Raw genomic sequence first — 27304 nt, 5'->3', positions numbered from 1 at the left:
CTTACACCATGTGTAAAAATTAACTAAAAGTCGATCAAAGACCTAAATGTAATAGGTACAACTATAAAACTCTTAGATAGGAGCATAGGTATAAATATCCATGACCTTGGATTAGGCAGTGACTTTTTAGTTATGATACCAAAAGCACAAGCAATCAAAGTAAAAATCAGTGACTTGGACTTCATTAAAATTTAAAACTTTTGTGTGTCAAGGACACTATTAAGAAAGTGAAATGACAACTCACAGAATGAGAGAAAATATTTGCAAATCATATATCTGAATAAGGGTCTAATGTCCAGAATATATAAAGAAGTGGCAACAGCATATGAAAAGAGGCTCATTACCATTAGTCTTCAGGGAAATGGAAATCAAAACCATAATAAGATACCGCTTCACACAACAGATAACCTAGGATGGCTGTAGTTTTTTTAAAAAAAAAAAAACTACAAAAAAAGGATAAAAACAACTGTGGATGAGGATGTGGAGAAGTTTGAAGCCTGATACATTGCTAGTGGACACGTAAAGCGGTGCAGCTGCTGTGGAAAGCATTGTGGTAGTTCATCAAAAATTTAAACACAGAGTTACCTTGTGACCTAGCATTTCCACTCCCAGGTACCCAAGACAGTTGAAAACATATGTTCACATAAAGTTTGTGCATGAATGTTCATAGCAGCATTATTCATAATAGCCAAAAAGTGGCAACAACACAAATGTCCATCACCTCGTGAACAGGTAAACAAAATGTGATGTATATATATATATATACAATGGAATATTATTCAGACAATTAAAAGAAATGAGTTACTGATGCATGCTACAGTATAGATGAATCTTGAAAACATCATGCTAAGTGAAAGAAACCAGGCACAAAAGGTCACATATGGTGTGATTGCATTTGTATTGTGTCAGATTGTTCCAATCCATAGAGACGGTGGGTTAGTGGTTGCCAGTAGGTGGGAGGTGGGAGGAAGTGGGACTACTGCCGATCGGTCTAGGGGTTCTTTTTTGCGTGATGGAAGTATTCTGGAATTATTGGTGCTAGTTGCACACCATGGTGAATATACTAATAATCACTGAAAGTACACTTTTAAATGGTAAATTTTATGTTATGTGAATTACATAGCAATAAAAAAAAAGCTTAAAACTGTTAAACTTGTAAAAAAAAGTACAGAAAATCTTATGACATTGGGTTAGACAAAGATTTCTTAAACAGGACACAAAAAACTACAAACCGTAAAAGAAAAAGTTGGTAGATTGGACTTATCAGTATTAAAAACTTATCTTCAAAAACCACAGTTAAGAAAGTAAGAAGATAAGCCACAAACTGGGAGAAAGTAGCTGCCAAGTATATATTTGATAAAGGACTTGTATAGAGAGTATATAAAGAACTCTTACAACTCAATAATGAGACAGCTCAATTTAAAAATGGGCAGAAGATTTGAACAGACATTTCACCAAGGAAGATATGTGGATGGCCAAAAGACACATGAAAAGATATTCAGCATCACTAGTTATCAGGGAAATCCAAATTAAAATCACGATGAGATACCACTCCACATCCACTAGCATGATGAAAGTTAAAAATACTGAAAATGCTAAAAATTAAGAATGTGGAGCAACTGTTACTCTTTTAGACTACTGGTAGGAATGTAAAATGGTACAGCTTCTTTGGAAAAAGACGTTGAAGTTTTTTATAAAGGTAAATATACACCTGTCTTTTGACTCAGCAGTACCAGACCTGGGTGATTACCCGAGAGAAATAAAAACCTATGTCCACACAGAGACCTAATGCATGAACGTTCACAGCGGCATCACTCATAACAGCCCCAAACTGTAAACCACCCAAATGTCCATTACCGTACGGACAGAAAAATAAATTGTGGGATATCCATACTGTGAAGTACTACTCCGCAATAAAAAGAAAAGATATAGTACAACATACTGATACAAGCTACAACACAAATGAATGGCCACAACATCATGCCAATTGAAAGAAGTTAAACACCAAGTCCATGCTGAATTCTAAAGGGATCTTAGGTCTAACTGTAAAATGTAAAACTATAAAACTTTCAGAAGAAAATAGAGGAAAAATTCTTTATGACCCGAGTTTAGGTGAAAAGTTCTTAGGCATGACACCAAAACCATGATCCGTAAAAGAAAAAATTGGTAAATTTTAATTTGGACTTTACCAAAATTAAAAACTTTTTCTCTGCAAAAGACATTTTTAAGAGAATGAAAAGACAAGCCATAGCCTGGGAGAAAAGTCATGTATGCAACAAAGGACTTTGTATCTAGAATGTATTAAAACAAAAAAAAAGAAAAGAAAAGAAGGAAAAGAAAAAAACTCTAGGGGCTGGCCCGGTGGCCTAGTGGTTAAGTTCACGTGCTCCGCTGCAGGCGGCCCAGTGTTTCGTTGGTTCGAATCCTGGGTGCGGACATGGCACTGCTTTTCAAACCACGCTGAGGCAGCGTCCCACATGCCACAACTAGAAGAACCCACAACGAAGAATACACAACTATGTACCGGGGGGCTTTGGGGAGAAAAAGGAAAAAATAAAAAAAAATCTTTAAAAAAAAAAAAAAATAGGCAAAAGACTTGAACAGATATTTCACTAAAGAATCTATGCAGATGTAAAATAAGCACATAAAAAGACATTCAAAATCATTAGCCATTAGGGTAATGCAAATTAAACCCACAATGAGATACTGCTACATAGCTATTAGAATGGCTAAAATAAAATATACTGATAGGGGCTGGCCTGTGGCGAGTGGTTAAGTTTGTGCGCTCCGCTTTGGAGGTCCAGGATTTCCCCGGTTCGGATTCTGGGCACGGACATAGCACCACTCATCGGGCCATGCTGAGGCGGCGCCAATCCCACATGCCACAGCTGGAAGGACCCACAACTAAAAATACACAACTCCGTACTGGGGGGCTTTGGGGAGAAAAAGGAAAAATAAAAAATCTTAAAAATATATGTATATATACTGATTATGACAAGTTTTAACAAGGATATGGAACAACTGGGACTCATACATTGTTGTTACAAATGTAAAACGGTACAGTCCTTCTGGAAAACAGTTTGGCAATTTCTTATCAAGTTAACCACTTACCATATAATCCAGCAACCCCATTCCTAGGTATTTACCCTAGAGAAATGAAAACACATTCACACAAAAATCTGTCCACAAATGTTTATAGCGGTTCTATTCATAATCATGAAGTCTGAAACAACCCAGTGGATTAACCAACTGTGATGCATGCATACAGTGGACTACCGCTCAGCAATCAAAAGGAGCGAACTATCGATACATGCACCAATTTGGATGAACCTCAGAGACATTAATGCTGAGTGAAACAAGCCGGTCTCAAAAGATTACATACTATATGATTCTGTTTATATGATATCTTAGTCTGTTCTGGGTGCTATAAAAAAGTTCTGTAGACTGAGTGTCTTAAGCAACAGACATTCACTTCTCACAGTTCTGGAGGCTGAAAAGCCCCAGATCAAGGCGTTGGCAGATTTGGTATCTGGTGAGGGCTTGTTTCCTGATTCATAGACGGCTGTCTTTTTGCTGTGTCCCACATGGTGGAAGGGGTGAGGGGAGCACTCTGGGGTCTCTTTCATAAAGGCTCTAATCCCGTTCCTGAGGGCTCTGCCCTCAGGACCCATTCATCTCCCAAAGGCCCCACCTCCAAGTACCATCACATTGGGAATTGACTTTCAAAATATTAATTTGCGCAGACATAGACATTCAGTCTATAGCATACGACATTCTTGAAAGGATAAAACTTTGGTAATGGAAAACTGATTAGTGGTTATAAGAGGGGTTATAGGAGGGGAACTATAAAGCGATAGCACAAGGATGATTATTGGGGCGATGCACCTGTCCTGTATCCTGACTGCAATGGTGGTTGCACAAATATATACATGGGCTAAAATTCATAGAACTAGACGCCATGTAAATAGTTTTACTGTATGGTAATATAAACAATAAAATAAAAAATTTAAGTGGGGCCTATAATGAGTTTGCTGGGAGAATTAGCTGGAAAGCACTTACTGCTGAAGGGGGAGCATGGTGGGGTGCACAGTTACTAGTCAGCGTGTGATGAAGTGTGTGAGGGTGGGACAAGGGAGAGGTCCCAGGACAAGGTGGGCTGGGAAGATGAGGCTGGTTGCATGCTGGGGATCGACCCTGCCAGGCTCTGTTGGGTCACCTGACACCCTGACTGATGCTTACCAAGTGCTGCTTCTCTGTTGTGGCAGTTTGCCGGGATGGAGTCAGGCTATGCTTGCTTCTGTGGAAACAATCCTGATTACTGGAAGTACGGGGAGGCAGCCAGTACTGAGTGCAACAGTGTCTGCTTCGGGGATCACACCCAGCCCTGCGGTGGTGATGGCAGGATCATCCTCTTTGACAGTGAGTATGCCCCGTGCTTGTCACTGCCCAAGGCACAGGAACCCTTGGGCCAGGGGAACAAGCCGGCCCACCCTCCTTACCCTCTATTTATTCATTCATTCACCCAGCAACACTAATTAAGCGCCTACTGCAGGCTGGGTACTGACCAGACCCCGGGGATACAGCACTGAACAAGCAGACTCAGCCCCTGTCCTCTAGAAGGGAGGACAGACATTTAACAAGTAATTAATTGTAGTTGTGCCATGTGCTTTGAAGATGTGGCCTATTGTGAGATGCTTAGACAACCTAGAAAGGGTAACCTTTCCAATTTAATATAGACACTGATATAACTTCAGTATCCGCTTAAAGATCCTCTTGTATTATTGTATTTTCCAAGCCCTTTTGGTGTTTTCTTAGGCTTTTGGGATTTATATCTTAGTGTGATGCAGCTGAGAAGAAGAGCATAAGCTTCGAGTTGGCTTTCCAGGCCTGGTAGTGAGGGTACCCTTACTACCCTCCTCTCTGACCTGCCACACTTGTAAGATGCTGGCTAGGGGCAGAGTGTGCTCTGAATGGGGTGTGGATCCAGGGTTTCGACCTCTCCAACACCTTGTCCTAACCTCTAGGCCACCCGATCCCTTATCATAATCCATCGACATCCACTCAGTGGTGGTGAGACTGTGGGAGCCATAGTACCAATGCAGTGCCAGATTTTAAGATGGTAGAAAGGAGATGGTCACAAATGAGACAGACAAAAATAAAAGCTTGAGATTACTAAGATGTACTATAGAGTTTCTAGTGTCTTTTTTAGTCATTAAGCTAGAATAGATATAGTCTTGACATTTCAACTAGGCAGACTGGCTCAATTTTAAGCAAAAATGCCATATGGTGTATCAGTTTCCTAGGGTTGCTGTAACAAATTATCACAAACTGGGTGGCTTGAAACAACGGAAATTTATTCTCGTAGTTTGGGAGGCTAGAAGTCCAAAATCAAGGTGTCGTCAGGGCCGTGCTCCTTCTGAAGGCTCCAGGGAAAAATTCTTCTTTGCCTCTTCCTAGCTTCTGGTCATTGCTGGCAATCCTTGGCATTCCTTGGCTTGGAGGTGCATCACTTCAATCTCTGCCTCCTTCTTCACGTGGCTGTCTTCCCTCTGTGTGTGTCTCTGCCTCTGTGTCTCTCTGTATCTCCTTATGAGGACACTAGTCATTGGGTTTAGGGCCCATCCTAATCTAGTAAGGCCTCATTTAACTTGATTACATCTGTAAAGACCGTATTTCCTAATAAGGTCACATTCACAGATACAATTCACAAATTGCCTGGTATGCTCTTAAGCGATAAAAGAGAGGAAATAAACATTTATCGAGTACCTAGTTTATATTCAGGCTTTATGTAAATTAGCATCTTAGGTCCTCCCGGCAGCCATCTGAGGAAGGCATTATCATTTGAACTCTCATTTTCCAGGAGAGAATCCTAGGGGACTAGACAGTAAACAGAAGCAGGATGTGGGGTTTGCTACCTGTTTTTCTACTTTAAACAGAATATACATAGCATTAATTTTTTAAAATGGAAAATAAGTGTTGGTGAGGATGTGGAGAAACTGGGACCCTCGCACGTTGCTGGTGGAAATGTGAAATGGTGCGGCTGCTTTGGAAAACAGCCCAGCAGCTCCTCAGAACGTACAAGAGAATTACGTCATGACCCAGTAATTCCAGTCCTCAGTATATACCTGAGAGAGTTGAGAAGATATCTTTACACAAAGACTTGCACAGAACGTTCACAGCAGCATTATTCATAGTAGTGAAAAAGTGGCACCAACCCAAATGTCCATCAGCTGTTGAACGGGGAAACGGAATGTGGTATATCTATACAAGGGAATATTACTTAGCCACAAAAAGAAATGAAATGCTGATCCGTCCTACAACATGATGAACTTTGGAAACATTATGCTCAGTTAAAGAAACCAGACAAATCAGGCCATGTATTTTATGATTCCATTTATAGAAAATGTGCAGAATAGGCCAACCCATACAGACAGAAAACAGATTAATGGTTACCAAGGGCTGCGGAGAGGGGAGGAATGGGAAGTGGACTGCTTAACGGATATGGATCTTTTTGGGGTGACGAAAATTTTCTGGAATTAGATAATAGTGATGGTTGCACAACATTGTGAATATACTAATACCACTGAATTGTACACATTAAGATGGTTAAAATAGTGAATTTTATGTCAATAAAAATAAAATATAGTTTTTATGATAATCTTTCATTCATTTAGCACATTTTTTAAAATTTTTATTTATTTTTTTTTTGTGTGAGGAAGATTGACCCTGAGCTAACATCTGTTGCCAGTCTTCCTCTTTTTTTTGCTTGAGGACGATTGGCCCTGAGCTAACATCTGTACCAATCTTCCTCTATTTTGTATGTGGGACACCCCCACGGCATGGCTTGATGAGCAGTGTGTAGGTCCGTGCCTGGGATCTGAACCCACGAACCCTGGGCTGCTGAAGCAGAGCCTGTGAACTTAACCACTATGCCACTGGGCTGGGCCAGTTTAGCACATTTTTTGGGGGCATCTACTGTGTGGCAGAAAAAATTGTTTTATTTAGTACAATGGGTCTAGTGGCGGTGTCAAATGGAAATAATTTGGTTTAAAGTCAGTCATGTAGCAAGTACCATCTTTGATAGTAGAAACGTATCCAGGAGGTCATACTAGGCCTGACACAAAGATGCACTAAAACGAATTAATTACAATGAAAATAATTGCTGCCTCTGAGTGCTTGCTGTGTGCTAGACTTGATGCTGCATGCTTTTGTTTATTTTGTTATTTAATCCTTGCAACAGCCCTATTGATAAGAAAACTGTGGATCGAAAGATAAAATAATTTGTCCAAGCTAATAAGTGCCAAAGCCAGGATTCAGACCCAGGTTTGTCACATTTTTAGTTTTTCTCTTTTCAGCAGCAGAATCCCTTTTATTAACAATAATAAAATAGATCCTAATAACAGATCCAGTTTAGTGCTTTAATGTGTGTGAACAGAGTTGGCCCGGTTGTTCTGATGATCATCAGATAGGCCCCCTCTGCAGCTCTCCAGAGGCTGCCCTCTCGGGCCTCCATTCACTCAGCTGGGAAGGTTGACCTTCTGAGAGGCTGCATGCTCTAGACTCCAGGGACCCTGATATGTGTGGACTGGCAGGGGCTCCAGACAGTAACCAACTCTAAAACTCACGCACCTCTGCAAAGAAAAGTACAAAATGCAGCCCTGCAGAAATAACCCCTGAAATTTCACCTACTAGAGAGTAAAATAGTTTCAATAGCTCGAGGTCCGCCTCATGGAAATCCTTTTCATTCACTGGATGAGGCTGAGCATCTTGGAGGTGGTGACTATGGACTGTCCTACAACGTGGGAGGGCAAAGAAGTCTCTCCGAAGAGCTTGGAGGAGAAGTTAGATGGTGAGAGAAGGACCAGATTGCAGTCTCTGTGTCCCAGAACGTCAGGCTCTGCTACCAGCGTGGCTCGAACCCGAGTCTCAGGCAGAATGTCAGTGAGATCTTCCTGTTCTTCACTCCTTCCAGAAGAGCGTCCTGGGCTCCTCGGCTCTAGAGGCACTTAGCCTGCATTTGCACCTCTGCAGAGAGACTGCAGAGGCAGCTGGCGGAAGCTGTCTGCTCAGTCAATGTTGCCGCATCAAGTCATTTGTCATAGGCTCTATGGCTGGTTTTCCAGCAAGCTCTCAGGAGCTTAGGGAGGTCACCGAAGTAGGCCGCGTACTGTGTGTAAATGCAGCACTGACGGAGGCTTCAGAGCCTCTGGTACCCCTGGAATTTGATTTATTGAGTCAATGGAACCGAACAGAAGATGAAGTAGGCCAAGTCAATAGTGGGTTACAGGGACTGCCCAGGCACTCAACTTCTCAACTTCTGCCTCAGCTTCTTGGCACTCAAGGGAGAGCCACACGGATTGGGCCTTACCTTGTAACATTAGTTGAGCACTTACATTTACAGGGCACCATGCCGTTCACTTTCCATGCATTCTCTCCCTTAATTCTCATAATACTGTGAAGCAAGTATTATTATCCTTATTTGCCTGAGGAGAAAACTGAGGCTCATAAAAGTTCAGTAACTTGCCCGAGGCCCCGCAGATAGAGATCCTGCCCTCGTGTAATTTATATTTTAGTGGGAAGTGAAGAGATTAGTGGTGAAAAATATTAAGGGCCTGAGGACAGGTAGGATCTCACCACTGGGACTGCATTCGTAATTGTGTTTCATAGGCTCTAAGATGCCATCAATTGTGAGATGCCACATTATTTTACATAACACTGAGAAAAAAAAAATGCTTCCGATTAAACAATGACATGTGTTGATTGAAAGACAGATCCCAGTTTTAAAGATTAAAATGTGGCCCTTAGAATTGATAAAATACCGTAATACTCTTTTCCTTTCCTGGGTGCCAACTCAGTGGAGTCTCATTCATGGCTGGGACCCGTTTGGTTAAGGTTTGTTTCCTGGGACATATCCATCATCGTTCATGTCTAGAAGCAGAGCGCTCAGCTGCATCTGGGGGAAGCCGGCTGTTCCTACTGATGCCTGAAGCTTATTCCTGAAGAAACTGACTGCGCTAATATTGAGGTGGACTGGAGGCTTGACAAGGTGTTTAATCACAGCGGGAGGACGCTGGCTTTTGGCCACTGGAGGTTTTGCTCAGGTCGGTTGCGTGCCCTCCACCTGCCCAGGTCGTATGTGTCAGGCTAATCTCCCTTTCAAAAAGTAAGACCTTGACTATATTCCTCAGTTTCAAGTTTCCTATTGAATTGTCACTGAATTTTAAGAATCTTACCATAGATGTCATGTGTTTGCTCTCAAAATTGCTGTATTGGATGTGCTGTCTGCATGGCTCAAATCTGGGAATCAAAAGTTCTAAGTTGAAGGTCTGTCCTTGCTGTTGAAATATCAATTTAACCTGGATCCTTTATTCTTTACAAATAATAATAATAGTACAGCTAACACTGACTGAGCTGGTACCATATGCCAGATCCTATACTAAACATGTTACATGTTACCAGCTCATTTTAATTTTTATAACACCCCACGAGGGAGAAACTATTATTATTTTCATTTTATAGATGAGGTATACAGAGGTGTAGTATATTGCTCAAATTTATAGTTAGTACGTGGTAAAGTCGGGATTAGAACCCAGGAGGTCTTTCTCTAAAGTTTCCATTTTTAAAAAAATGTAGGTTTATTGAGGTATAATTTATATACAGTAAAGATTACCCTTTTCGTTGTATGATTCGATAAGACAGTCAAGATAAAGAACTTTTTCATCACCTCGGAAGGTTCTCTTGTGCCCCTGTGTGGGCAGTCCTCTCCCCGACCCCCAGCCTTCAGCAACCGCTGAGCTGTATTCCTTCTGTACAGCTTTGCCTTCTGAAGAATGTCATATAAATGGGATTATACAGCATTTAACCGTTTGTGTCCGGCTTCTCTCACTTAGAATAATGCTTTTGAGGTTCACCTATGTTGTTTTAGTTGTTCTGTTTATTGCTTAGAAGTGTCCCTTTGTACAAACGTATCAAATTTGTGATACTTTCCATTCACCAATTGATCCATTCACCAATTGATAAACCTTGGTCTGTCTATGATAAAGGTGCTATAAAAGTTGCTATAAACATACGTGTGCAAGCGTTTGTGTGGACGTGTGTTTTCATTTTTCTTGGGTAAATACCTAGGAGTTCCACGATCTCTGGGTGACATGCTAAGTGCATATTTAGCATTATAAGACCCTGCCAACTGTTTTCCAAAGTGCTATACCATTTTGCATTCTGACCAAGAATATGTGAGACTTGTGCATCCTCTCCTGAACTTCTGTATTGTCTTTTTTTTTTAACAATAGCCATTCTAGCAGGCACATAGTGGTAACTCATTGTGGTTTTAATTTGCATTTCTGTAATTACTAATGATGTTGAACATCTTTTCATGTTCTTTTATTTTTTTTGAGGAAGATTAGCCCTGAGCTAACATCTGCCAATCCTCCTCTTTTTGCTGAGGAAGACTGGCCCTGAGCTAACATCCGTGCCCATCTTCCTCTACTTTATATGTGGGACACCTACCACAGCATGGCTTGACAAGCGGTGCCATGTCCACACCCGGGATCCGAACCGGCGAACCCTGGGCCACCCAGAAGCAGAACGTGCAAACTTAAGCGCTGCGCCACTGGGCCAGCCCCCTTTTCATGTTCTTATTTGCCATCTGGTATATTCTTTGGGCCTAAAGAAGTTCCATTAGCATCTTCTCCAATGCAGGTCTGCTGTCAATGGCTTCTCAGCTTTTGTTTGAGAAAGACTTATTTCATCTTCATTTTTGAAAAATATTTTTGCTAGACATTAAATTCTATACTGACAGTTTTTTTTCTTTGAGTGCTTCAAAAATGTTGCTCCTCTGCCTTGTAGCTTGCATAGTTTCTAGTGCTGTCTGCTGAATCTTTGTTTCCCCGTATGTAATCTTTTCCCTTGTTCTTCCTGCTTTCAGGATTTTATCTTTGTTTTTGGTTATCAACATTTGACCATGATGTGTCTGGATGTGTTTTCTTTTTTTCTTTTAATTTTTGTTTTTTAATTTATTTGCTTGGAGTTTGCTGAGATCCTTAGATTACCTTTCATTGACTTTGGAGCATTCTTAGCTGTTCTCTCTCCAAATATTTCTTCTGCCCCATTCTCTTTTTCCTCCCTTTCTGGGACTCCAATTATGTATTGTTAGACCATTTGATATTGCTCCTCAGCTGCTGGATGCTTTATTCTGCTTTTTCCACTTACTTTTTTCTCTGTGTTTCATTTCGGATAATTTCTATTGACCTATCTTCAAATGTATTGATTCTTTCCTCAACTGTGTGTAGTCTGTTTATAAGCCCATGGAAGGAATTCTTCAGCTCTGAGAGTGTCTGTTTTATTTCTCTCGTTTCCCTTTGACTCTTTTTGACAGTTCCCCTATCTCTGCTGAAATTTCCGATCTGCTCAAGCATGTTGTCCCTCTTTTCCACTAGGTCCTTTACTGTATTGATCGTGTAGTCTCTGTCAGGTAGTTCTAACATCGGGGTCATTTTTGAGTCCGGTTCTCTGGATTGTTTTCTCTCTCCTTTTTTAAATTGATTTATAGTTGATATGTAACATTGTATTAGTTTTAGGTGTACAACATAATGATTTGATATATGGATATGTGGTAAAATGATTACCAGATGCTTTATCTCTTGATGGTGAGTTTTTTCTTTCCTGCTTGCTTTCTTGCTTTTTCTGTGTGTTGTAATATTGTATGGAATGCCCCACACCATGTGTAGAACACTAGAGGCTGAGGTAAGTAGTATTAACACCTGGGAATGGGCAGGCCTGCTTCGGGTGGGGACTGAGCCATTCCATCAGGAGTTGAACTGGGTTTGGGTTTTCTCATTTCTGTCATTACCCTCAGTGCACCTCAGGCTTCAGATTCCTCCAGTGATGGGCTACTTACGTGTGCTTGGTGTGGAGCCCGGATGCCAGTGGGTTTTTCCAGGGTTCTTGTTCCACCTTCAGTGGGGAAGTTCCTACGTGCCTGTGCCACAGAGGGGATCTTGGCCGTCCCTCAATGGTAGACTGCTGTTTCCTGTTACTTGGTGCTTTGCTCATGAAGAGGCCGTGTGTGTGTGGGGGGATGGTTCTTGCTTCTCCCGCACCATCCTTGGTCTTAGACAGGACACATTACTGGGCCTGAGAGGTGGGGCTTTTTCTGCATCCCTGCACACCTCACCTCTCCCCGCAGCCAAGCACTGCCTTGTATCTGTGGTGGCTCTCAGGAAGGAGAGAGTTCCTGCCCCTCCCTCAGGGGTAGCAGACCTCGGCTTTGCATCGGTGCGGGATCGTGGGGTTGAAGGCAACCATGGGCTGATGCCCTTTGCCTCTGCTCTTCCCTCGGAAGCAGTGGATCTTTGGCAGGAATGAATGTTTCCTACTCCCTCCCCAGGGGCAAACAGGTTTTCCTTCTACCCTGCTCTGGGAGCGGGAGGGTTTAGTGCCCCTCCCCCAGCAACATAAGGCTTTTGCTTCCTTTGAGGGGAGGGTCTGGTAAGCAGGCAGTGTTTCACACCTGTCCCCCAGCAGCAGCTGATCACGTCCTGTACACTGGTGCCACCAAGGAGGACTCTTTGGTCTCCAGCCCTACCCCAGTCATTCTCGTGGGCACGGAGTGGAGGCCTGCACAGAATTGCTTACAAGTGAGTGCAGACTCCTGTTGTGTCTGGGTGCCTGGGTGAGAGGCTAGCCCACACTCAGCCTTCTAGCTGCTTTCTTCTCACTTGCTTTTATGGTGGCCACCTCTTCTTCTCCTGCTCTGTCAAAGATGAAACACTTTATATGACCTGACTCTCCTCAGATGGGGCTTCTTACTTTTTAGAATTAAAATTCCCTTGGTTGTCTTGATGCCTCAGCTTTCTGATGGGTTGAAGAGAAGTTCTGAGCTTTTTCTTGTTTGGATGGAAGCAACATTCTCTTACTGCTTTCTACATCCTAAAGGGGCATGGAACTCTCCCAAAGCCTGCTTTTTAATCCCAGCCCTACACTCCCTCTCAAGGACTTTGATTTCCAGGATCCTGTTTACACTTCACATAAGATATGGTGAAGTGATTCTGTCCCCTTCCCACAGCCGGCCAGTCAAAAACAGGAGACCAGAGAAATCGGTGTGCTTAGCGCAGAGGGGGCGGAACCTAGTGAGTTTCCTCTCTACAGAAACTCATTGCTCTTCTTTTTTTTCCTTCTTCCCCAAAGCCCCCCAGTACAAAGTTGTATGTTCTACTTGTGGGTCGTTCTGGTTGTGCTGTGTGAGACGCCGCCTCAGCATGGCCTGATGAGCGGTGCCATGTCTGCACCCAGGATCCGAACCGGCGAAACCCTGGGCCGCCGAAGCAGAGAATGCAAACTTAACCACTCGGCTCCAGAAACTCATTTCTTGTGCCATACTTTCCCACTTGAAAAATAAGTGTGGACCCTTATGCGAGCATATCAGGGGTGCCGTGCAGCTTTTTACGACTTTACCTCATGGAGTGCCTCCCTGCAGGAAGGGCCCAGTGTTTTCATGTGTTTTATCTCATTTGTTCTCACACATTCATGTGATACAGGAGCAGGTGGTGGTCTTTCCATTCTCAAAACTGTGAGAAGCGAGAGGCCTGGAAATGAAGAACAGCCCCTGGGATCACATGGCCCAGCTGGTCCCGAACCCAGACTCTCTGACTCTAGTCTGGCCCCGACCTAGGCCACACCACTGTGCCATGTGCTACTTCTAAGGTCTCCTGGGCAAAAAAAAAAAAAAAAAAAAAAAAGCCTCCATAGTCATTCATTCAGGGTTTAAGAGATTCATTTTGTGATTTGATCCTGAAACATAAGACGGTCTGGTTTTGTGACAAAAAACAGTATCCCAAACTGGATCGCATTAGTTAGGAAGAGTTTTGTTTGTAACAGGTTGGAAAGCGAGCCCTGTGGCCGGGCCCCAGGCTGAGGCCGGTGTTCTTTTGTCTTCCACAGCTCTTGTTGGCGCCTGTGGTGGGAATTACTCGGCCATGACTTCAGTGGTCTATTCTCCTGACTTTCCTGACACCTACGCCCCGGGGAGGGTCTGCTACTGGACCATTCGGGTTCCAGGAGCCTCCCACATCCATTTCAACTTCACCTTATTTGACATCAGGGATTCTGCAGACATGGTGGAGCTGCTGGACGGCTACACCCACCGTGTCCTGGTCCGTTTCAATGGAAGGAACCGCCCACCTTTGTCCTTTAATGTCTCTCTGGATTTTGTCATTTTGTATTTCTTCTCTGATCGCATCAATCAGGCCCAGGGATTTGCTGTCTTGTACCAAGGTAAGCCTTCCTGGCCTCCTGGAGGCCCTCAGGGCCCGTGCGCCCCGGCTCCTCTTGCGCCATTGCGACCTGCAGACCTTGGGCACTTCTTGCTGGGAGGACTACAAGTCAGGAGCTGCTGACTCAACTTGTGGCCTTCCCCACCTCCCATTTCATAACTTGTATATGTTTCATGGTATAAAAAAGAGGCGAAACCTGTCAGTTTTGCTGTATAATAGCTCTAATGACAGTTTTCGTGGGAGCGTTAAAAGAGCAACTGAAAGAAAGCTGAGACTGATAGAATCAGGAGGCTCTAAAGAGGTCATGTGGTCCGTCTTCCTGCCTCTGAACATCCCGGCCAACCCCAAAGACTGGTTTACCGTCTTCCTTCAAACCATCCTAAGGTGGAGCTGCACTCTCTACCCCTCTAATGTGAACACACGTGCCAGGCACATATGTCTGCCAGCACACAAGAAACATCAGGTGTCTAAGACCTAGTCTTGATCCGGGATGTCAGAGGCCTCCAGAAGAGTTCAGTGAGCGTGTGCTACAGGAAGTCAGAGGGAGGAGGCCTTCCCGAAGGTGGGACAGTCTTGAAGAACAGATGGGATCTGGGTCCATAGAGAGGAAGCAAGAGGGCCTTCCAGGCAGAGGGAGCCATAGCTGCAAAGGCGCAAGGGTAGGAAAACGATAAAGCGTGCTCAGGTGTCTGTGAAGGGAGCAAAGAATTAAAATGATTAGAAGCGAACAGCTCCTTCCTTTCCCCTCCTTCAGGGCCAGAGCCTGACAGGTTCTGCTTTGGGGCCAGTGGGGCAGTGGAGAGAATTGCACCAAACTGAATCAGAGAAACGGGCCTTTCTGCATAACCAGGGCCTCCTCCTCGTGGCTCTTCATCGTCTCCATCAACTTTCCCCCAGTTCACTCCTTTCGCTCTTCCAGCCGTCAAGGAAGAACCGCCACAGGAGAGGCCCACTGCCAACCAGACGCTGGCCGAGGTGATCACGGAGCAGGCCAACCACAGTGTCAGCGCTGCCCGGTCCTCCAAAGTCCTCTACGTCATCACCACCAGCCCCAGCCACCCGCCCCAGACCGTCCCAGGTAGCAGTTCCCAGACACCATCACAGGGGACAGAAGCCACAGAGCTTGAAGGCAGCACTCTTGGCGGTTACAGAAACTGAGCACTCTTGGGTGTTTCTCATTCCGAGGCAGGTTGGGGGGACTGGCTCTGTGGCTCTGTCCTCGCCTTTGAGGGACATTTTCTCATTCGCGTGCTCCCTTCGTCCTTAGGAAAAAGTGCTCACCTCCACAGATCCAAGATGTGTGCCTTTTGTACACTGTGATTAGTCAGCTAACCCAGTGTTTCCTCACTCTGAGAATATATGTCTAGAGCCCTAAGTTGTGGCCCGCTCTTGGCCATTTCAAGAGCTCTGTTCATTCGTTCCTTCAAAAGATATGCAAGTGCTCGAAAGGTGCCAGGCACTGTGTAGGCACTGGACTACCCAGTGGACCAAACAAAACCCCTGCCCTGCTGTGGCTTGTAAGTGGGAGGAGAAAGATAAGAACCGAAATAAAAAGTCAGAGAGTGATACGAGCTATGAAGACAAGTCACGCGGGCGAGGCATAGAGAATGGGTGGTGGGCTTGTGTTTTAAGCTGCGTCACCTGGTTGGGTACAGACTTCCATTCTCTCTTTTCTGCCAAGGAACTTGGGGCCTTTAGGGACTGGTAGAGCTGCAAAGCACTGTTAGCAATTAGCAAGGTTTTCAGACCGCTCCCCAGGTCCCCCGCAGGACCCCCTGTAGAAGGTCAGTGCACCTCCAGTGCTTGCTCTGCGCCATTTGTGTGTGTATGCCGATAGGATTTCACAGCTCCCATGTCTCATTCCTCAGATGAGGAAACTGAGGCCCAAAGAGGTTATAACTCCTCTGTGGTTGCATGGTGGATCCAGTGGCGGAGACGGTGTACACCACCCCTTTCGACTCCGAGTCTAGTGCACTTTGGACCACACAGCCTGCCTCTCTCCAAGAAGGAGCTCTAGAGCACGGCGAGGTGCGAGGTGCTCAGAAGGCCTGGGCTCCGTGCCAGCCCAGCGCTTGGCCGCTCCTGCCGCTGCCCCCACCTGCTGGGAGCTCCTCAGCCAGACCTGCATCTCTGAGCTGCCGCTGTTCACTCGGTGCTTCCAACAGACCTCCTTCTGAAAACTGAGCTCAAACAGGTCCGATAAACCCTGTCTTTTGTGCTTGCAGGATGGACCGTGTATGGCCTGGCAACTCTCCTCATCCTCACAGTCACAGCCATCGTAGCAAAGATACTTCTGCACATCACATTCAAGTGAGTATGAGAGAGCTGCCCGATCCCAGGAGAGGATGCTCAGAACTCTTTCTACTATGCTTCGTTTGTCCGGGTACAATTGTAATATCAGAACCTGGTTCCAAAGCCCTTAGTCCCAGGCACCGTCAGGCGGAGACGTTCCTCCTTCTCCGCAGAGTGAGACGTACACCTGGACAGATCGCACTAAGGTTTGAGGGGTTGTTCCTCCATGTCCAGAAGATACGATCTCAAGGAGGATTGAAACAGTCTGGGCATAAAAAGCAACAATTTCCATTTTTTGGCTTGTGCTGGCCCCTTAAAGAGATCTTTATGCAAGAGCAGGGGTTCCTAGGACAATACCATTGCCTGTTTCCTGATGCCTTCTAGAAATTGGGAAACATTCTTAGGAAGAGAATTCTAACACTTTATTCATTGTTGCTTAATAGTTATTTTAAGACAATTATTTAAGAAGCTTATAGCAGTTTCATCCTTCGATTCTAACCAATTTGGAAATAAATCTTTCCTTCCTTTATCTCGCTGTTCAGGTTTAACAGTTCTGCCTTCCAGGAAAGGGACAATTGTTCATACTGCTGATGTTTGTGTACTTAGGGAGGGGAGTTCGTTTTTATTTTTTCTACACCCCTACTTTCTTTCCGGTGGTTTCCAGTCCAGGCTCTCTCCATTTCTTCCCCTCCCCCCCCAGTTTTATTGAGATATAATTGACCCACAGCCTTTCTCCATTTCAAGGCCTTCCTGAACATTGGTGTCCAGGGATAGCCACCTTTTTCCTGATCTTCTCACTTGCCATCTGCCACAGACTTTTTTTTTTTTTTGAGGAAGATTAGCCCTGAGCTAACTGCTGCCAATGCTCCTCTTTTTGCTGAGGAAGACTGGCCCTGAGCTAACATCCATGCCCATCTTCCTCTACTTTATATGTGGGATGCCTGCCACAGTGTGGCTTGCCAAGCAGTGCCATGTCCGCACCCAGGATCCAAACCAGCGAACCCCGGGCCACCGAAGCGAAAGGTGTGAACTTGACCGCTGCGCCACCGGGCCAGCCCCTGCCACAGACTTTTTTATGCATTAGATGCCGACTCCTCCTTTGCCCTGTGAAGGCTTCCCTTGGCCATGTGGGGCCCAACCATAGGCCTCTCCACCCTGCACTTTACATTTTTCAGTGGAAACAATGTCCTTGATACTGTTCACTGAGCCCACTCACATGCCTTCTATAAATATAAATATATATATGTATATATATGTATGTATATTTTTTTAAGTCACAATTCACGTGTTTCTGGGGAAGGCCGTGAGGCACAGTTCTGTCTGTGTGTCCCCACAGCAGTGGGAGAACAGGAGGCTTTCTGTAGGGCCCAGCGCCTCCCAGCACACTGAGGCCCTAAAGTGCGTGTCTGACTCGCATCTGACATGAGAGTGTCTCTGCAGCTCCCCTGCCAGGCAGCCCCGGGGCTGACACGGGCCAGGCAGGCACTGGCAGTCACGCAGGACCCATTGGAAGCAGAGCGGATTTGCCTTGAGCCTGTTTTAGCTGGGTGGGCTTCCAGATAAATGACATTTGAAGAAAGTTCTTCTATTTAAAAAGAAAAAAAAGAATTTGAAAACCTAATCTCTCAGGCTAGCCCTTTCCAGATTTGAATAATTCTGCCCCTTACAAAGTTTTTTGGTACGCTGAGCTGCCCTTTTCCCCGCCGCTCTCCCGTCCCATAGGGCACACTTCATCCACACAACAGTCCTTCGGGTCTGGAAGGGCCCCTGTTAGTCTTTCCCAAGGCATCGCAGAGTGTCCCGTTTCATAGATAGAGGGTCTTATGAGATGGCGGGTTGTTTTGGATGCTTTGTTCACTTTACTTGAAAAATTAAGTTATTTTCGTTTGGCAGATCCCATCGCGTTCCTGCTTCAGGGGACCTTAGGGATTGTCGTCAGCCAGGGACGTCGGGGGAAATCTGGAGCATTTTTTATCAGCCTGCTACTTCAATTTCCATCTTTAAGAAGAAGCTCAAGGGTCCGAGTCAACAAGATGACCGTAATCCTCTTGTGAGTGACTAAAGCTGCCCCGGGCCCAGGACACAGGGTCCCTCAGAGCTCAAGGCCCCTGGGGACCACCTCTCCTGTGGTTGCCTCTGGCCAGCTCTTCCCTGCCTCTCTCTCGGCCTCTTCGGGGGTGCGCTCCTGCAGACGGGGAAGGGGTGCTCTGCTGCAGGGACAGGCGCGGCCTGGATTCGTCTTCCCTCATCAGCTGCTTTTAGGAGAGAGACTCAAGGTCCCGGGTCCAGGCCCTCCTGCGCCTCTCTCTCTCTTGTCTAGGAATGGGGGTGTCAGGATGGTGGGGCTGAGATGACAGCGATGGTTGTGTGCGGCACTGGGTTCAGGTACATTCTAGACAACGTCAGGTGGTGGGTAGGGGTAGTGTATGTTGAGGCTTGCTTGCTTCTCTGTTTTGTCCACACACAGATCACTTTCTCCTGGTCTTTATGGTTTGGAACAGGGCCAGACAGGGAGAATTCTGAGGTTCTCTCGAGGGTTGGCCTGGTTCTCTACTCCTGGGCATTAGCACCCCCAAAGCCCTAAAGGGGGCCCACGCTCTGTGCTGACTCAGAGGCTTTGCTCTCTGGGGGCTAGATGAGGATGGGCCTCCTCCACCCTGGGAGGGCCTGAGAATTGGGCCTGGTGACCCCCATTCATGTCACACGTGACACCTTCCACATTCGGGCTTCTTTCTGGAGCTTCTTTCCATAGCGCACTGACCAGCAGAGCAAGCTTGAGGAGCAGTCGTATAAAGCATCCATTCATTTATTCACGCAGCAGACTTCACTGCAAACTCTTCTAGGTGCTCAGCAGCTCCTCGTTGGATTGGATGTGTCTGGCCTTGCACCCGAGCAGCTCGTGGTCCTGTGGAAGCTGAGCCAGGCCCCTGTCTCTCCCTGATTCTCTAAATTGACTCTCAGTTCAGAACGGGGAGTATAAATATCATGGTTTATGTAGCATTTAGGCAGCATTGTGTGAGACAGGGTGCCAGCAGTCCCTCCTTGGGTGTCCCTCCTTTTAGAAGAAGATGAAAAGTGCCCCACAGCCTGTGTTCTCTGCAGCCTTCTCTGCGCTTCTTGTGGGGACAGAGTGGGGTCTAGAATGGCCTGTGGGGAAGGAGAGGGCTCCTGTCCGTGGGCCCACACCACCCTGCCCCTCAGACAGGCAGGCGAATCACAGAGGTGGTGTGAGGCGAAGGGGGTGGTTTGGGAACTGGAGACCCTCGCGTATGGGCCTCCTAAGACTGAGAGCTGCGGCCTCAGTGGCCCCCGGTTGTGAGTCAGAGCCGTCTCCACTGCAGAAGTCCCCACCGCCCGAATGCAGGCTTTGTCCACAGCAGCTGAGAAAGCAGCCAGTGCCTCTGACGGCCGGGCCTGAGCCTGTGTCAGAAAATGGCTCTCCGAAAGGCCTCGGGCCCTGGGCCTTGCTGTGCCTCTGGCCTAACAGGTTTCCTCTTAGAGCACTTTGCCTACCTCCCCCGGTCCCTAAGCCACTGCCTGCTGCTGCTCTTGTGCACCGGCAACCTGTCTGTGCCTGGCCACTCCCAGAAAGATGGACTACCGTGTGGGGCCAGCTGGGTGGTGTCTGCAGGGAGAGGTGACACTCGGCAACCAGGAGAGATGCTAGGAGCTGGAAGGCAGGGGCATTCAGGGGAGGGAAATGGGGCAGGGGTACTCCCCCGGGCACTGTACAAGGCCTGCAGCAGGCATGGAACTGCTTGGTGCTATCTCCATGCTTTGATCTGGAAAGGGTGATTACCCTGGAGCAGCTGTCCGCAGGCCCCTGGGGCTGGAGACAAGCCTGTCCTTTACAAAGACCACTGACATGTGCAGTCTCCCCTCCCAGCTATTCCTGGCTTTGGTGGAATCTCCTCACAAACACAAGTGTCAGGTGTGTGCAGTCACAAAGGGCCCTGTGCTGTGAATAGATCCTTTCGCAGCACAAAGGGAATGTGGAATTTGGCAAAGAGTTCACCCAGCCGAGGGGCAGTTGTTCAGCTGCCCAGGGCTTACTCTGATCGCTGGCTTTCAGGGCAGCCTGTGGGCCCACACGCCCATCCTGCCCACCGCACACCTCGGGTCACGGTGTGTTGTCTGGGCCTGCAGCCCTTTCTCAGCGGTCCCAGAAGTGCTGGTGATGCCCCGGTGCTCTCCTTCCGGCCGGCCCTGGCACAGCCCTCTGCCGCCAGGATCAGCTTACTGTCCAGGGAGTGGCCATGGGAAACCCAAACCTGGCTCAGGACAGTATGGGAGGAGATGGCCGTAAATTGTCCTAGGCTGAGCCTCCATAAACGCCTGGGCCACATTCTGGCCGTGGCCTTGGTTGGAACCTGTCAGCAACACCCCACACAGGGTCCCTGGTGGCTAAGTAAACTCCTGAGAAATAAATTGTCCCAGAAGAGATGAGGCGTGCTTCTAAGAGCACTGAAAGAGGAAGCACTTGATCTTTTAACAAACTGCTTTAGAAGAGAGAAAGTGGGGGCTGGAAGTTACTGGAAAGGGTGATCCTGAGAAAAGAACATTACAGATCACATAGCAGAAGATTATGAACCAGGAAGGGGAAGGGCTTTGGGGACCACTATGGATGTTGGTTCTGAAAGCATTCTGCCCAAGGCCTCTGCCCCGAGGTGACAGAGGGGAGGAGGCTGCAGGCAGACCCCTCGAGGCCTGTGTGCCCTCCTCATCCCTTCACTGCAGGTTCCCAGGCCCTGCCTTCTCAGCGTGTGTCCCAGTGGGCAGCTGATCTTCTTGCCTCCCATGGTGAATGTGCTTTGGCCAGCTGTGAACCTGGTCTCTTAGCCATGTTTCACAGTGTGCTTGTCTGCTCTAGAAGGCACTCAGTGCCCTGTGTTCTTGCTCAAGTGTCCAGTTTCTTGCAGAGCAGAGAAAGAGGAGGGATGAGCCCCGGGGTGCCTTCCCCCCATCCCCCATGCCGGAACAGGGTTGAGGCCTCCCTCTTGGTGTCAGCAAGGTAACGTGGTTGCTGTAACTTCTGAAGTATGGGCTCTGACTCAAGACTCCAACTGGCCAGAAACCCACAGAGATCAAAGCACTAGCAAGTACAGCTGTCCTGGCCCTTAGGCCAAACTCCTGAGGTGTGTCTGGGCACGGCCCCACCCACACACTCCATTGTCAGCCCAAGGCAGGAGTCTGACCCAGCTCAGGATCTGGCCAGGCCATCCTGATACCAACCGGGTATGCAGGCCATTACCAAGCCCCCGTGTGTCCTGGGCACTTAATCTTCACGAGCACTTATAAGTGGACGGCCTCGGAGATCCTGTCTCCTTGCCTCCTGAGGCCGCCCCAGGTCTCCCACCCAGGCGGGCCAGCACCCCCCTCCACAGCCCAGTCAGCTGGCACCTCTTGGGTTTCGAATCCCCTGCTTGGTGTTTGATGTCTGCTTTTGTTACTACCTTGGGAATTTTTAACCTTTTGATTGTTTCCTCTGGTGTCTTTGTTTACTTTCCTCACTCCTCTACCTCCTGGCCAGGTCTCTCAGCTAAGCTGCCCTGGCATGGGGTGTTCTGCAAACCTTCCACCACAGCTGCCTCCCCTCAGGCTGGCTGGCTAAGGGGTGACAGGGACTCACCCTCTGCCTACAGACCCCAGGGGGGCCCATCTCACAGGCTTCTGTCTTGCCGAGTAGAACATACTCAACAAGGCAGAAGTGGAGTGTGGAGGAAAGGCCCAGGTAAATCTGCTTCAGAAAGGATGTGTCTTCAGGAGCATGTGGCGGGGGGCTGCCGTCGTGGGGTTCACGCAGCGTCAAGACCTGCCCACATCCAGACTCACCTTCCCCTGGGGATCTTGACTTTGGATGACAAGGCTTTATTTGTAAATATGCTCTTAATATGCAACTTTGAGAATAAAATAGAAACATCATGTATTTTAAAGTATAAGATGAAGTGTGACACACTGTATACAATTTAATATATATTTTTAGGATTTTGTTATTTAAGAAAATGGAATGTAATGGTACTTAACTTTTACAAAAGAGAGAAAAATGTTATTTTTACTGTCTGAAGAAAATAAATATTCTCATTGTTGTAGAAACAGTGATGGGTCCTAGCTTGTCGTTTTTATGGGAGTGCTCCAGCGCCCCAGGACGAGGAAGGTGTCGCGTGCTGGGAGACTGTGTGCTCTTAATTCTGTGCAAATGCCAGGCCTCACCGTTTGCTCAGATTTTTCTGTTCATGTCTCCAGATTTTCTCAGATCTCATCATGGCTTTGACCCACAGTTGATCTTCAGCTGGTAAGATCTGAAAGAATTGGAATTCCAAATCAACACACCACAAGGGAGAGACGGGGGTGCATCATGGTGAAGAGCACAGGGCTCTGTGCTCAGGAGGACCTAGGACGGAGAGGGGTGCTTAGTAAGAGCAGGACCCATAGGCCTGGGCTCACACTGCAACCCCACCATGTACCACATGACCTTGGGAGAGTGCCCCAGCCTTGTGTGCTACTTTCTCTCTGTCAGATGGGGCACTTACAGTCCCTGCCTCATAGAGTTGTGATGGAATATTACCAGTGGTGTGTTTTCAATAAATGGTAGCTGTTCTTTGCAGAGGTTAAGTGGTAGGGGGTTAAGAACAAGGAAGTGTCTAGGATAATGGCCACGTATCTTGACTTGGGTATTGGGAGGGGAGAGTGGGGCCATTCTTTGAGATAAAGAACATAAATGGTGGGCTGGCCCTGTGGCATAGTGGTTAAGTTCACGTGCTCTGCTTCAGCGGCCCAGGGTTCATGGGTTTGGATCCCGGGCGCAGACCTACACACCGCTCATCAAACCATGCTGTGGCGGCATCCCACATAGAACATAGAGGAAGATTGGCACAGATGTTAGCTCATCTAACATGTTAGGGCCAATCTTCCTCACCAAAAACAAACAAACAAAACATAAATGGTGCCATGTCTGAGAGGAAAAATGCTGGGTTCCATTTGAGCTAAGTTAAGTGAGTTCCCTGTAGGACATCAAGGCAGAGCTGTCCAGTAGGCATTGGGCAGGCAGCCTGAGACCTGCAGAGGCTCAGGCCTGGGGAGCACAGTCCTTGGACATGTGGGCATGGATGACATCCCAGGATGTGTCTGGCGTCACCAGAGAAGGCTGCTAAGGACAGTGTCTCAGGACACAGGTGGATTAGGAGGAGCCTGGGCAGGACCAGAGTCGGGGCTGGGAGAGCCAAGAGAGGGGGCAGCTTCAGAAGCCAAAGAATCTATGAGCCAAGCTTCTGATCTGGCTGGTTCCAGCACGCGCACTGCTGGTTCTGTGAGCCCCAGTTCCGAATTCTCAGGAGATGGTTTGCCAGGTGAGGTCTCTCTGCCCCAGCCGGTTATGGCTGGGAGAAAAGGGAGCACAGACCAGCCCAAGAAAAGAACACCACCACAGCCGTGCTCCTCAGAGGGGTGCCTGGATCGCTTGCCTCAGAGTTCCTGGTGTGCTTGTTCAGAATGCAGCTTCCTGGGCCCCGCCCCAGACCTGCCAAGTCAGAATCCCAGCGAAGCTTCCTGAATGGTGCTGATGCTCACTGCAGTCTGACAATGATTTTAACTTGTTTGAGAAGTTTGCTTGGTAGTCACCTCTCTTCTGGAACGGATCGTCCACACTTAGACAGTTGTGTAAGTTCCAGAGGCCGCTACCCTCACCGTCAGCAGTGTGTTTGTTACTCGACTGCAAAGGCTGCGGCACTCCAGAGACTCAGTGCAGGACAGAGAGGTGGGGGAGAAAGGCATGCCGCACAGAAGTTATTCCAGAGACTTCCCCAGAGCCCCTCTCTTTCCCACCGTCCTCCCCCTTGCTAACTTCGGCTTGCACCCACAGCGATCAGCCCTCACACTGCTGTGGATGTTGCAATGTGATGACACCTTAAAGGCGAGCTTCACGTGAGTGTTTATCTTCTCCGAGCATTCCTTCTCTTTCCCAGAATCTCTTTCCTTCTCTGAAGGAAAATATTTTTAATGGCTGGTGGCAAACAAATGAGATGGGCTTGCTGGTGAATTTCTTTGAGACAGATTAGCCTGCAAGAGAAAAAAAAATGCAACCAGAATGTGCAACTGTCTTGCCTAAAGCAGGACCAGGAAGAGCTCCCCACACCTATCTGAGTGGACTTTGGGGACCACTGACTTCGACCTCACCTCCTTGCTCTCCCAAACCTGAGAGACGCGGACATTGTACAACCCGGCCACATGGGAGCCAGCACCAGGGCAGCATCAGCCTCATCCTTTGTCAGGCAATCAAAGGCCCTTCTTCCTGTGGAGACGAAAAGGGCTGGACAAGAGTGACCTCGTCTCCAAGCTCGGAAGTCACATGATCATCTCCTCTCCCCCCTGGGCTGTGTGTGCCCGAAGCTGCAGTCTCTGGGGCTCCGAGAACTGGGAAGCTTTTGTTCCTCTGTGGCGGGTCGGGTCCCCACGGGGGATTGTTTTCGCTTGGCTGAAAGGGACGCTTTGGGGATAGAATATTTCAACCTCAAGAAGCAGCAACATTTGCTTGTAGCTGGAAGTCTTCATTGCTGGTCTCCAGCTGTTGGCTGGAACCATCAGGCCCCTGCTGAATGGACTACACCCAGCAACCGTGGGCGGGCAGCACCAGGCTGGGCTGGCTGTGGACCAGCCTGTGTCCAGGGGGCCCGTCTCCAGGACAGCCAGCGGCAGCAACCCCCTCGGCCCTGCTGGCGGTGGTCACGGGGCTCTGGGATGAACCTGCTGGCTGCGGATGACCAGGCTGGGGAAGCGGGCTCCACAGAGCAGCATTTTAGGGGGAAAGTCGATCGAAACTTGAGGTCCAGAGTAACTCCTCAGGGGAGAAAACAGAAAGGCCTGAAAGAGCCAAGGCTTTTGCAACAGGGAAGTCTCAGATTTCACTTATTTCACTCTTAGGAACGTTTACCATTGTCCCTGCTCAAATAAGGCCACTGCGCTTTTAAAAACTTAATTAGGGGCCTGCTATTTTGCACACTGACCATATGAATATGTTTAATGAACTTGCCTTCGTTGCTAGTACCAAGATGAAATCAAATCCAGAGCATTCAATGGGTATTCAAACCTCACATTTAGTCAGATATCGAGCAGCTTCTTTTTTTTTTTTGAGAAAGATTAGTCCTGAGCTAACTACTGCCAATCCTCCTCTTTTTGTTGAGGAAGACTGGCCCTGAGCTAACATCCGTGCCCATCTTCCTCTACTTTATATGTGGGACGCCTACCCCAGCATGGCGTACCAAGCCGTGCCATGTCCACACCCGGGATCAGAACTGGTGAACCCCGGGCCACTGAGAAACGGAACATGCGCACTTCACCACTTCTCCACTGGGCCGGCCCTCGAGCAGCTTCTTAATGGATCTGTGGTGAGCTGAGGAAAGCTTCTGAATGTGCAAGGATAATAATAAGAAGAAAACAGCTAGCATTTCTGCAGTACCTATGTGTGCCAGACTGTGCCAAGCACTCGACAGACATTACTGAATTTATCCTGCGGCAACCCGGCGTGGGACCCAAGGCTCAGCGAAGGGGCCCCGCCAGCGGAGGGCAGGGCCGGGATTCAGCCCAATGTCTGCTGCCTCCAAAGCCAGGGCCCCTTACTCCTGTTGCACTGTAGGCCTCTCCCACCCGGGCAGGGACGGGCTCTGAGGGAGGCCCCCGGCCCCCAAATCTCTCTCCATCACAGGTGATGTCTCCAGACAGCCCAGAGAAAGTACAGTTCAATTTGCCTCGGGCGAGGAAGGCTCAGACCTACACTTCTTGACCTCTTTGAAGACATGGCCCCCTGCTAGAATCGGATGAATGTTATCAAGTCCCTACCCCCAAAAGATCCCCCCTTCGAAAATCTGCATAGAAATTCCAGGGATTCAGAGATCCCCTGAAACCCTTCCGTGGACCTCATGCTTAGAATCTCTCCATTAAGTCATAAGCAATTTTACCTGAAAGTTAAAATTAGAGCGAAAGAGAACAGCAACAAGAGTGATAATGAGAGTAACCATGGATACGCTTTACTGATGACTTTTTACCTGTCAAGTACTTTTTCTGCAAAGGGCTAAATAGTAACTATTTTGGGGTTTTCAGCCCATGCGGTGTCTGGTCTCTGTCACAACTACTCAACTCTGCCCACACTGGTTGGAGGAAGCTCCGCTTGCTAGAAACACAGCCCATCCACCGGGACCCTCAAGGACCCCATCACTGCACGTCTTGGAGCCGTCCAGCAACCCTAGGAGGGGTGGGGGGTTGCGGGGGTGGGAGGCACGAGGCCCACGTGCAAGCAACCACAGGCGATATAAACAAATGGCAGGTCGTGTTCCAATAAAACTTAACTTAGGGACACTGAAACTTGAATTTTATATAACTTTCACATATCACCAAATATTCTTTTAATTTTCTCCCCAACAATTAAAAAATCTAAAAACCATTCTTAGCTCTTGGGCCATACAAAAACAGGTGGCAAGCCCACAGGCTGTCGTTTGCCACCCCGTGCACCATGCCGACCACTCTGACACATCTTATTTAACACTCTCAACTGTATGGATTAGGCATTGTTATTATCCACATCTGTCAGATGAGGACACCGAGTCTCAGAGAGGTTAAATAACTCATTTAAGAAGCACAGGAGTGAGGATCTGAACCCACTCCCAACCCTGTTTGCTTTCCTGAGAGACAAGGTGGGTGAGTTTAAATTGTGGAGAAAGGGAAGGAGAAGGTGCTGGTGGAGTGGAAAGGGG

General features: G+C 47.5%; 1 protein-coding gene and 1 long non-coding RNA gene across 4 annotated transcripts in view; one reads left to right on the top strand and one right to left on the bottom strand.

Annotated features, from left to right (window-relative positions):
- The window catches only part of KREMEN1 (kringle containing transmembrane protein 1), a 65349-nt gene extending 42848 nt beyond the window's left edge, over positions 1–22501 (top strand). The window contains exons 5-9 of one of the 3 annotated variants that reach the window (XM_070628661.1): positions 4266–4419; positions 13939–14271; positions 15190–15348; positions 16496–16580; positions 18456–22501. In XM_070628661.1, coding sequence (XP_070484762.1) covers positions 4266–4419; positions 13939–14271; positions 15190–15348; positions 16496–16580; positions 18456–18624 — 900 coding nt within the window. In that variant the 3' untranslated portion in view covers positions 18625–22501. Of the gene's footprint in view, positions 1–4265; positions 4420–13938; positions 14272–15189; positions 15352–16495; positions 16581–18455 lie in introns of all 3 variants that reach the window. The other 2 variants (XM_070628660.1, XM_070628662.1) reach the window with 2 other exon arrangements.
- The window catches only part of LOC139084705 (uncharacterized), a 45435-nt gene continuing 40540 nt past the window's right edge, over positions 22410–27304 (bottom strand). The window contains exon 3 of the long non-coding RNA XR_011542343.1: positions 22410–24617. This is a non-coding gene — a long non-coding RNA (uncharacterized lncRNA). The remainder of the gene's footprint in view (positions 24618–27304) is intronic.

The sequence above is a fragment of the Equus przewalskii genome, chromosome 7 (assembly GCF_037783145.1).
Source record: "Equus przewalskii isolate Varuska chromosome 7, EquPr2, whole genome shotgun sequence".
NCBI lineage: Eukaryota > Metazoa > Chordata > Mammalia > Perissodactyla > Equidae > Equus > Equus przewalskii.
This window is presented reverse-complemented; position numbering and strand designations above follow the sequence as displayed.